We start from the raw sequence: 11,742 nt of genomic DNA on the forward strand, positions 1-11,742 counted from the left end.
TCTTTAACAAAATGTATGGCGATCAGTTTGGAGAATTTGGATGTGTATTTTAGGGCTAAAAGGGTTAATTATTAAAAGGTAGCTTGGTAGGAAAGTGTTATTTTAAAATTCCGAAAATAAGCCCCTCCAAATATAAGCCCCCCAAACTCGTGACGCAAAAAACCCTCTGTTAAATCGCCCCTCCAAATATAAGCCCCCTGGGGGCTTGTACACAGTAAAACAAAGCAAAAATGGCTGATGCACACGAGGGGTTTTGCTCGCGGAGCATGCTCCAGGCTCATTTAGCACATGTCAGTACACACGAGGGAGCGTTTTCAACAAGTTCGCATTTTGCCCCGGGAGCTTGCTCCCAAATATTTAACCTGTTAAATATCGTGGAGCATTTTGCGGGGTGAAAATTTTGCTGCCGAGGATGAAGTATACCCATGAAATCGTTGGTACACACGGAGGAGCTGTGCTCCCGGAGCGTACCCCTGGAGCATGCTCGGGGACCAAAATCCCTTGTGTGTATCGGCCTTTAAGGCTAGCCCAATTGATTTTGAAATGTAAATTCCCTCCATAGATAAGCCCCTCCAAATATAAGCTCCTTTGAAAAATATAAGCCCTGGGGCTTATTTTCAGAACTTTACGGTATTAGAATCTTTTGACAGAGGCCAATGAATATGCCAACTTAGGTAAAGTCAGTGACAGATTTGTGTATCTGTACCTCGTGACTTTATTTTGTTTATTTTTGTTTGCAGTGTTGATGGTACATCTCATTCGTGGCCTCTTTCAGTTGTACCTAATGGTTGTGTTTCAATTTGCAATGCTTCAACAAATAGTGGAGGAAGTGCAGGCACGGGTAGCTTTGGCTCTTTCCCTGGACAGACAATCTGGTCAGCTGAGGCCAATTCACGTACCACACCTCCCCTGTCACCCCTTGACATGTCCCCCCCTTCCAGCCTGACAAATTCTTCACTTGGCACCAGTCCCTCTTTCCCTGTAACTCCTTTGGTACCTACAAGTTCTCTAACTAATTCATCAGGTAGTGCATCACCTACAGTGAACGGCTTTAATGATGAGCTTTCGCCTTATCCATCCCCAACTGGACAACACTTTGGATCACAAGATGCATCATCCCATTCTATGTTTATGCCTATTAAAGATACATCCATGGGAAGTAAGGGACGTAATTCATCAGAATCAGGGTACTATTCAAGCAATGGCTCATCCCGTCATTCTCAGTCATCTCCAAGCTCAGCTCCTGGACGTACACATTTTGTTGCTTCTCCAAAGACACGTCCACAGTCCCTGACATTTACAGCTGGTAATCATTACTGCAGCTCACCAAGCATGTCTCCTTCCTCACCACCACTTCATAGTCACTCAGCTCCTAAGTATATTGGTTTAAATCATGACTTGAACGGAGGAGTATGGTACAAAAATGGGTCTGCTCAAGAACACTCTTCTGCAAACCATTTTGTAAGGGATGGTCAAGCTTTTGCAAGGGACAATGGATATTCAGGTCATGCCATTTTACAGCGTACAAAGAGTCCACTCACTAGTGAACTGCATTATAGGCTTGAAGAATGTTATGAACAGCTTAGATGTTTAGAGAAAGAGAGAAAGAAGGTACTGGAGACTTGTAAATACATGATAGCTAACTGATAATGGTTTGAGGTATACAAGTCAGCTATTCATTTTCATATTTTCATCTAAGGTTTTATACAGGTGTCATACTGACATGTAGTTTCAGAGAGTTATTTCTACAATGAAACATCAAGCTACAAGTTGTAATTTCTTTTGAAATAATTTCGAATCCCATGGAATGAAGGTTTGTGCAGTTTTAATGAATGTTCCATGCTGTACAGATGTTTAGTGTTGTTAAACAGGGCAGTCATTAAGGTTTTTCCTAGCTGGTCTCTCAAGAAAAGCGCTGCTGTTATTAATTTGAGAAATCCTCCTGTGTTAGTTGTGTTTAACCCTTTTTTGAAACTTAAAGTAGCCTGCTGGTTATACTGCAGTTCCTGGCTAAAAAAGCCGGCTGCTGGTGACATGTACCTATGACAACCCTTAAAAAATATTTCAATAACCTTTGTTATAAGCAATTGAATAAGCTTGGGCTTACATATTGTTTTCAGACAGAGGCAGAAATTTCACACCTTTGGTCAGGTCGAAGGCTCTCCTCTGGAAATGCATCCAATGTAAGACCTCCTCCAAATCCATCCAGAGTAGACAAGCTTATCGTAGAGCACTTACGGGAACACGCCAAGGTAACTGTACCAGTCCAACTTCTCTACAGATTAATTATCATTAGAATTTTTTGTAGGGAGCATATTTGTGAAACACCCTGTCCTTTCAGTAAACTACCATGTCTACCATTTTTCCTTGGAAAGGTACTGCAGTGATTGTTAAATTTTTGGCCTTGTCAGTGTGCAGGTGCTTCCTTTTAACGTTTAAAAGTTTTTAACATCCGTGAAACCTCTGGATTTTCTTTATATAATCTGTTGTTAATGAGTCATGAATTATAATAAAGTAGTATTGGTCACACTTAACACTGGTATTAAGTCAATAAATTAATGATTAATTCAGTAAATGATTAAATAGACCATGAAACCCATCATCTTTGAATGCATGCAAAGACTGATGGGATAAAAGCAATGTCATCTTGTATTTCAGGGGGCAAACAAGTGATAAAATTTACCAATACAAGTAATGACTGTTAAGTTTGTTTATTCCTTAAGCAATACAACGATTTTACTTTTTCAAGATGTATAGTTCGAGTTTTGAGAAGTTTTGCATCATTATTGCTTACTGTCAGGACATCTGCAGTCACTACTGCATGTAAAAAAAAAAATAAGAGGGATCACTTCCACCCATAATTTGCCATTATCATCTTTAAGATAAGAAGTTCCTCATTTTCTGTTGTCTAGAATAAAGAAATTTGACTGTGATTTATTGTATTGGCAGATTTAATCACTTGTTTGGCCCCTGAGAAACTGTGACAAAAGTCATTGTTTTTATCCCATCAGTCCCTAAGCACATGCAAAGATAGCGGTTATTGGGAATAAGGATTGTTAAGGCGGATTTGCTTTCTTCTTGTGAGCAGGCTCGCAAATTATTTGCAGTGCGGTATGTGCTATTGTTTTTCAAGCAGTGACATTAAAGGCAGAAAGCTTTGTCCCTAGGCTATCTGCTTTAGTAGGCTGCTTTGAATATTTTTTTGGCATTTTATGTTATTATTAGGTTGAGGCATTAGTGGGACGTATAGAACGCATTCGGCACTCCCCACTTCACGTTAGCATTAGTGAGGGAGTAGATCAGTGGCAAAGTGGAATACGTGAAGTTCAGAATCGCCGTAAGGAAGAGCTTTTAAGTGGTAACAATTCAAGAAGCAGACTAAACTCTGGTATTAGACATCAGGACACTACAGGTAATCATTAACACACATTCAACGAAGGCTTCATACAAAAAACTTACAGTTAGTTATTCAGGGTTCGTACAGAGTCTTAAATTCTTGAAAAAGTCTTGAAATTTGCCCAACTATTTCCAGACCTGGAAAAAGTCTGGAAAATGGAGATAAAGTCTGGAAAAATGGTAAAAAGTCTTGAGTTTTTCTTTTTCCAAAGCTATAACATGTGCCTTATAAGTGAAATTTTTTTTGTTTTGGTCAGATCTTATTCAGTCTTGCCCTTACATTTGCAGTGCATCTTGAAAAAACTTTGTTCCTGCATTTTTTAAGGTCTGTATTGATCACCTATTCTGGAAAAAGACTTTATTGTTTTGGAAAAAAGTCTGGAAAAAAAGTCTTGAATTTTGGATCCAAAAATGTGTGTGAACCCTGGTTATTTGACAGCGGTGCTTTAAACTGTCAAATTGTATTATAATTATTATCTTGGTTAGAAGCCCTGAGCTTATACAGTCAACTTTCTCTTAGACGGACACCTTTGAGACCAGCTCACCAAGTGTCTGTTTTAGAAAGATGTCCATCTTAATAGAGAGCCAAAATAAATGGAGTAGGTAAAGACTGCAGGGATCAACTCTAGCTGTCCATTTTACCGCAGTGTCCATCTTATAGAGGTGTCCATTAATAGAGAGTCAACTGTACAATCTCATAACAGGTTCATGGTGGGCTTACACTTCGGCACCTTACAAGCAGAATAAAACAAATGCCTCAAAAAAAAAAAACTGATAGCGACACTTCTTATATTTTATCAGTAAAGAGGGCTGTCATTAATGTTTTTAAGTGGCTAGTCTCTTTTGGAAACTAGCTGGTCAATTATCCCACAAGCCCTCCTATATTATTGTAATATTTGACTCATTTTCAAACTTAGAGTACCTGGCTGACTCACTGCAATAGCCGGCTGAAAAACCCAGCTGCCAGCCACTTATGACAACCTGGAATATATCTGTAGATATTGGAGTCCTTTAACTAGGATTTTACAGTGGGCAACATACAAATGCCCTGTGTAAAGGGGCTTCAACCTAATAATCACTTCAACACCTAAGGAAACAATGCAAGTATGGACTTAACTTAGTGTATGGTCTGATCAATTTTATCCTTTTTTTGCCAGAGTTGTCAGCTTTAATATCAGGTGTGAAGGCACTGACTCTTCACACTCGTGCCACTCGTACAATAATCTGGTGTGCTCATCAGCTTGTGCTGGCTAATTCCACATCTAGCCATGAAAACACACTGCCACTGATGCAATCAAATTCCAAAGAAAGTACTGGTGATGTGTCTTGAGCAACTACTTAACTTAAGTTGGCTTGCGTCATAATTGAAATGCATTCCCTGGCATTCATTGGTTTACTGCTATAATATTGCGTATTATAAAGCAGCAATCATTGAACACCAATCGATCATGATGGAAATGTTGTCAACCACTTGATGGTGAAAATACATTGAAGATTCTACAATGTGAGAGCTTTAAATTAAAGTGGCTTTGGACAAGGATTTCACAGAGAATAGATTTACTGTGGGAACAATAATTTAACATTGCTGTGCTACATTTTGTATGTTCTCTTTGGGTTTCATAAATCCGCCCAGAAATTACAGTCAGTGTACTTGGATCACCTGTTCCTTATGATGACAGAATAAACACTGTTCAACAGCATCATTCATGCATATAATATTGAGGCTTTCAGGACATGCATTGGTGTTGGGTACAGTAATCATAATATTATTAGCCAGATAGCAAAGGGTGAAGAGTCTGCAGTTGATGGCTCTTGGAATGGATATGCTTTGCAGTAGTGTCAAGACAATTTATTAAGCATGTGGAAGAGTTTACAGTGTTGCAAGGCAACTAAACAATTTTTTAAAAGAAGAGTCCTTCAAGTGCTGTTCATTTTTTCTGACATTACAGTCTAAAAAAACTCTATCTGACTATTCTTAATCATCTATATTAAATGCCTGAAATGTTGTAAACTGTTAAGCAAATGATTTGGCAGGCCAAGTCATTGTGCTACATGCAGCTGATACTGAACCTAAATTTCTCATCCATGGTCCATTGAATTTTATTTTTTCTTGACATAACTGAAATGAACAATATCCCATAAAGTCCACTCCTCTCTTACTTAGAAAAGGTCCTTACTTTGGACAACTGGTTAGGAATTTTTGCAGCTTTGGATAAAGATGACTGATTTTAAGTTCCTAACTTTCATTGGATTAAAAATTTGCTGCTCTGCAATCAAACCAAATGCCTATCTATTTTATTGCTATTCCAGCTATTAGTACTTAAAAGAGAGAACCTTACATTTCCCAACCCTTCAGCTGGGTAATGCATGCTGTGAAACAGAGTTTAATACCATCAATCATATTTGTTAAGAGCATATTCTGTAATTTGGCCTAAAGTGCAAATGCATCCTTCAGTGGTATGAAAAATAAAGAGCTTATACTTTCATTCTCGCAGCAATTATTTATTTTCTTAGTCACTATAGAAGATTTTCCAGTGCACCTGTCCAGCAAATTCTATTAGTAGTCTAATGCAAATCCTGCATTCTGATTGGCTGACCTTCTTGCTATCTATCAGCTAATAGTTACGTATAGCTAGCACGGAAGAGTTTTTTTGCCACTAATTTATAAAGATGCCCAGAAAATTGTCTGCAACAGAATACTAGCAGATTTTTACTGAGGACTAAGAAGGCTCAATCCTAATTTCTATTTGCTTTGATAGTTGACTTCTGGCTTTCCTCCTCAATAACAAATTATTGAAGGGGTGCATTAGCCTGAGATCATGCGCTCTCCCTATTATCCTAAAATACAAGGTTTAATTAATAAACGCCAATGAAATACCAGGCGAGCTTTCACACAAAAACATGATATCTTCACACGTGAAAATAACAAGTTATTTAAAAGATCACCACTGCTATAGCTGCATGATAAATCACAGCTTTTGCAGCAAAAAAATATTTCAGTGAAATGGTTTGGCATTTCATCGGTGTTAATATAATGAATAGAATATTATGTGCCTGCTTGGAGATACAAAATTTCTCTTCTTGTGTTGAAAAATATTTCACTTGTTTGCGTATTTTTCAACACTTGAAGAGAAATTTCATATCTCTGCACGGCAATGTAGTATCCTCTAGATCTATAGATGTTATTTATAGCTTTTGACATGGAAATGAGGTTAATCTTATTTGTATGCACATTTTTAAACAAAATCATATTTGGCTGCAGGTTCAACTGTAATAACTATTGGGACAGTAGTTTAAATTTGTTTAAAGCTTGGACAAAAAGGTGTTTGAATTGAAAAACACTACAGTCACAGTGATGTCATCTCGCCACATACGTCGATACTGTTCTGGAACCAACAACATTTGGGCCACAAAGCTATGGTCATTACCACCCAAGGCATGTCGGATCAGATGAGTAGCAGCATTTTGTTCCAACAGTACACCCTGCCCTGGAGAAGTATCATCAGCAGGTTTGGATAATCTGTTTTCACTTTTTTGCTTGAGTAAATCAGCCACTAATCCAACTGCTTGTTCACTGCTAAGCATGTCCCACAAGCCATCAGTGGCAAGTATTAGAAATTTGTCATGGGGTTGTAGATGGTGCCCAGTAACCACAGGCTTTGCAGTGAGATAAGGTGGTGATCTGTACATACTTGGTGGCACTATTGGGCCACCGTATACCTGTGTCAATACATGGGAATGTGTTACTTTATCCCATTTATATTGAATGTCACCAAAAGATCGCAAAGGCTGCAACTGTCCTAACAGACGACCATTCTTGATGACAAAACCCTCCTCCCCAGGATGTTCTGAATAAAGTCTAGTCACTTCTTCTGGATTAGCGGCAGTTTGATCAGTTGATAGTGGAGTGGCCACCCAAGAACCATCTTCCTTTAAGCTTCCCAAGACTGCTCTACAATCACCTGAAACAACCCCAAAAGATTCAGGTACTCACAACATGGTACAGTAGAACATCAATATAACAAAGGGCCAAGGAACTGGCAAAATACATTTGCTACAATAAGGCTTTACTACAAAAAGGTTCTTTTCCTCATATTTTACTGTTGCTGGTGCAAAAAATGTTGTTCATTATACCATGCACTCCCATTATCTATCGACGTTTCACTGTATCGTGTTACCAACAATCATCATGCAAGGCTGTACCTGAAGAGCATTTGTCTGGAATCTATGAAACTTGGGGCACCCAGCATTTGTATCAGTTGTACAAAAACTTTTATTTGAAAGAAAATCATCGCAGATATAAAGGCAACTTTTGTAGTTGCGAAAAGAAAGCCCGAAAAAAGTCAGACTTGTATGGGATTTAAACTCTTGACCTCTATGATACTGTGCAGCGTTCTACAAATATTCTAGCTAACAAGCCAACTGGGAGCTGGTCGTTGAATTGGTTCATATTAAACCTGTGAAAGGATGATGATGACGTTATGAATACATGAAAATCATATATGACAACTGTGGGGTGAAGAATTATATTTATTATTCATTTAAAATATTTCTCGTTTCTGATTGGGTAAAACCACACGCATAATTCACCATCACCAGTGGCTGAACTGTCATATTGAACCGATGATGTCAAAATGACATCATTGGTTCAATAATTTGTCGTATTGAACCATCATATTGAACCGTTGACAGAGGAAACCTGGGGACGAGGTTGAGTTGTTTTGGTTGTTTGAACAAAATGGCGGAACTGTCGGAAGGACATTGTACTCGTTTCACGGCAAAATATTATCTAAAAACATAGCAAGAACAGCGAGAAGTCAACTCGACAGACAACATCTGCTATTTGGAGTATATTTGCAGACCTGAGCAGACCTTTATCTACTAAATTTCCCGAAAAAGATGCACTATCGATGTGAACTTAACATCGACCGAGGTAATCGTTTTTAGCTTGTTTTTAAAGTTGGAATTATTTTGAATGAATAATAAAGCAATTATTGAATTCGGCTATTGCAGGATATGAAGAATTCTGCAGATCTCAGAGGGTGCTATCCACCTCCGCCTTCGGCCTCAGTGGAAAACACCCTCCTCGATCTGCAGAATTCTTCATATCCTACTCAGCCTTATTCAATAATTGCTAAATATTCACAACTTTGTCATCAGCCTTTCACCGGTTTAATACCAAACAATTTAACGACCTGCTCCCAGTTGGCTTGTTAGCTCAATTGGTAGCTAGAGCGCTGCACCGGTATCAGAGAGGTCAATGGTTTGAATCCCGTACAAGCCTGAATTTTTTCAGGCTTTTTTTTCACAACTGCAAAAGTTGCATTTTACGACTGCGATAATCTTCTTTCATATAATTCTTCACCCCGCAGTTCTCATATATGATTTTCATAAAATTCATAACTTGAGAAAAACTTTTATTTCATCGTCATCCAACCATGGCTGTCCAGGTGCTAAGAGTGTGATAGAGGTCAATCAAACTTCGTGCTGTGTTATTACCATAAATTATTAATGACCTTTCAGTAAAAAACCTTTGAACTACTGCATTGCATCATGAACAAACAAACATCTGATTTTTAAAGATCTTTACAGTGTTTTTCACCGCTTTGTCGAGTGATTTCTTACATGTATATTTTTGTATATTAAAGTAAGCCTCCCAGAGTCAGCTCAAGTATGATTTTTTACGTTACCTGTATTGGAAACATAAAGATTACGGTCCTCAACGTAGGACACTATAGCACAAGCACCTGAGACCCCAGTGGCGAAAGATTCATCAAGAACTCTCACTGGTATCGCTTCTGTTGCGATGTCATCATCTAACTGCGTAAAAGCCAAACTGAGGGATTCACCAATAGGCATTCTATCTTCAAAAGGTTTCTCGAGTAAATTCTTTACCAGATATTTTGGTCCAGTGTGAAAAACTTCTTGTTTCTGACTTAACGTATAACCCACTTTGGAGTTACTTTCTCCCGTTTGAGATTTGCTCTGCTGAAAACTTGCCACAAAGTTGTCAACTGTTAAAGATTTTAAATGATCCCGCTCCAAGAGGTTCAAATCCACTTTTGATAGGAGGGTTAAGGCGATGTAGAAGGGTAAACGGTGTTTTATCACTTCAGCGCATTGCCAGCCACCGTGTCCATCAAACACACCGAAAGCCACTCCGTTTGTTCTCAGAAAAAGCCACTCATTGTTCCGATCTTCAGAAGGACTATTCGAAGCAAAATTGTTACTTTCATAGTAAGACACCGCTCCAATATTCACATCCGTTCTTCTTTCATTCCTTCTCAAGATCTCGCTTGCCTCTTTCGGACTTAAAGGAGGCTTCTCTTGGCCTTTGGGACCCTGCACAAAGCTGTGGATAAGTTTTTGCAAAAGGTCTTGTAATCCAAGAGAGCCGGAGGCATCTTCATTTCCAGTGCTTGCTTGAAGTTTGAGGTTTCTGTTGAAACCAAATGTGTACATGGAGCCCACGAAGGCAGCTGTAACACCCATCACTGGCCACTTCCATTTGCTCAACGTTACAATCATCTCTGCTCGGTTCATATCCGCAGAGAATTTCACGGGAAGAGCCACAAAATGGGTGTAAAATGAATTCAGCTTTGACAAACATCCAGCAAACCAAACCGCGTGTTCAGCGTGTGCTAACTTTTACGCCATATTGTTTATTGCGTAATAATCGGGTCCAGATTCCCGTTTAAAACAACGACCAAAGCTCCACAGATGGGAGCTGGGAAGTTTTGACCTCAAACACAAACGTAACGTCTGTGGACAGGCTCAGCTTGAAAACATTTAGCCTTTAAATTTAGTTTATACAGTAGACAAGAAGCTATCTTGAATAAAACTTGTGGCCATCCGGAACGAGTCGCATGTTTCTTGTATATGGCTTAGTCATTTTTCGTTCCGTGATTGGTCAATTCGTTTTCCCAAAACCGAATGGAGAATGAGAATAGCTTTCCGTTTTGTCATGTTTTTGTTCAATTCTGTCGCCGCTTCGTCTATCTCGATAGAAAAACAATCAAAATAAATTTGAGTTGTAGAACTACGCTTGCCTTTAAGGCCTTTACAATCCTTTGCCGCTTATTCCTCGTTCCACAGAGGGGAAAAACCGCATACTAAACAACTTGTCAGCGTTTTTATTTTGTCAGTTTTTATTAGAATTTGCGTACAAAATTTACAATCATGAGAAAATAAAAGAAGTAAATATAATGAATTATGCATGTCATACACACATTTACATGCAAAATAAAAGTTAGTTCTATGATGAAACAAAGCTACCACGACACAGAAAAATCTTAATTTAAACCTTGGAGAATATTTTTGAATTTCTGGCACTATAAATTTTATTAGACTCGCAGTTTTCTTGGTCCATATCCGGGGCCGTGGAGCTTCAAACATTATTTCCTACATTAAAAGTACCCTGCTAAGCAAAAAAGACGTATATATTACTACTTTCATGGGCTTACAACGTTTCAACGCCACTAAAAATAAATTAGTTCAACGATTTGGAGTAAACTCAGTTATAACTAGGTCCTAAAAAGCACTATTTGTCGGTCCATTTCCCACAAATGAAAGGAATGCCATGAACAAAAAGCTGAATTGTCGCAAATTGTTTATCGAAACTTCCCTGGATATGATGGTTAACACACAGCCATTTATTTATTTATTTTATTGAATTTTGTATTGAAAGACTTTTAAAAAACCATTTAAATAAATTATAATAATTTATAAACTTCAATATAAATTTAAGGCAATAATTTTTGTAAAGAAATTCACAAATTGAACTGTTCATTTTCTTTGCTGTGATAATATATTCTCAGTTCTCTTAACACACTACCATTTCATGTATGTGTGGTCGGTTTGATTTAAATACCTCCAACTTTTTACTTCGACTCACATCCAAAGATATCTCGTATGATCGCTACAATACTACAATCACTTGGATCGTTTAATTTTGTTGCGAAAGCTTCCATCATTTCTATTTCAAGACTGGTTTTCCTATGATCGCATCAAACGTTCAGATCGCTGGACTGTTTTTTTTTCTTTTGCAGTGCTATCGATCGACCAGGCTTAATTTGTCTGTGGTTTTTCACCAGTGGTCATACACACTATGTTCTTACAACACTAAACGTAACTGTGGATCATTTTAAGTTTCTGGGAAACTGCCCACCTACCCCTTCCCCAACTCAATACTTACTTCTCACTTAGGGTAAAATGTTGGCTTAGTGAAGGGCAAGGTCAGCAACTCCCCAGAAACCTAAACTGCCCGATTGTTGCTCCTGCAAATATCAGTCGAAAGGTTATGTCGCACAGGACGATTCGCAACGACGATTTTTAACGCAATACAGC

At 38.3% G+C, this 11,742-nt stretch overlaps 3 protein-coding genes across 4 annotated transcripts in view; 2 read left to right on the forward strand and 1 right to left on the reverse strand.

Annotated features, from left to right (window-relative positions):
- LOC140930476 (uncharacterized) overlaps window positions 1–5,882 on the forward strand; it is an 18,741-nt gene extending 12,859 nt beyond the window's left edge. Inside the window, exons 4-7 of one of the 2 annotated variants that reach the window (XM_073380174.1) lie at window positions 741–1,611; window positions 2,121–2,252; window positions 3,226–3,412; window positions 4,554–5,882. In XM_073380174.1, coding sequence (XP_073236275.1) covers window positions 741–1,611; window positions 2,121–2,252; window positions 3,226–3,412; window positions 4,554–4,726 — 1,363 coding nt within the window. In that variant the 3' untranslated portion in view covers window positions 4,727–5,882. The remainder of the gene's footprint in view (window positions 1–740; window positions 1,612–2,120; window positions 2,253–3,225; window positions 3,413–4,553) is intronic. The other variant, XM_073380176.1, reaches the window with a different exon arrangement.
- Window positions 2,361–11,742, forward strand: part of LOC140930479 (biogenesis of lysosome-related organelles complex 1 subunit 1-like) — a 37,397-nt gene continuing 28,015 nt past the window's right edge. Inside the window, exon 1 of the mRNA XM_073380179.1 lies at window positions 2,361–2,366. The gene's annotated coding sequence lies outside the window, so the exon portion shown is untranslated. The remainder of the gene's footprint in view (window positions 2,367–11,742) is intronic.
- On the reverse strand, window positions 5,231–10,052 carry LOC140930477 (pyruvate dehydrogenase [acetyl-transferring]-phosphatase 2, mitochondrial-like). Its single transcript, XM_073380177.1, has 2 exons — window positions 9,087–10,052; window positions 5,231–7,358 (listed from the first exon to the last, which is right to left on the reverse strand). The coding sequence occupies exons 1-2, from the start codon at window positions 9,937–9,939 to the stop codon at window positions 6,700–6,702; spliced, it is 1,512 nt and encodes a 503-aa protein (XP_073236278.1). The 5' UTR covers window positions 9,940–10,052; the 3' UTR covers window positions 5,231–6,699.

Source organism: Porites lutea, chromosome 3 (assembly GCF_958299795.1).
Source record: "Porites lutea chromosome 3, jaPorLute2.1, whole genome shotgun sequence".
Lineage (NCBI taxonomy): Eukaryota > Metazoa > Cnidaria > Anthozoa > Scleractinia > Poritidae > Porites > Porites lutea.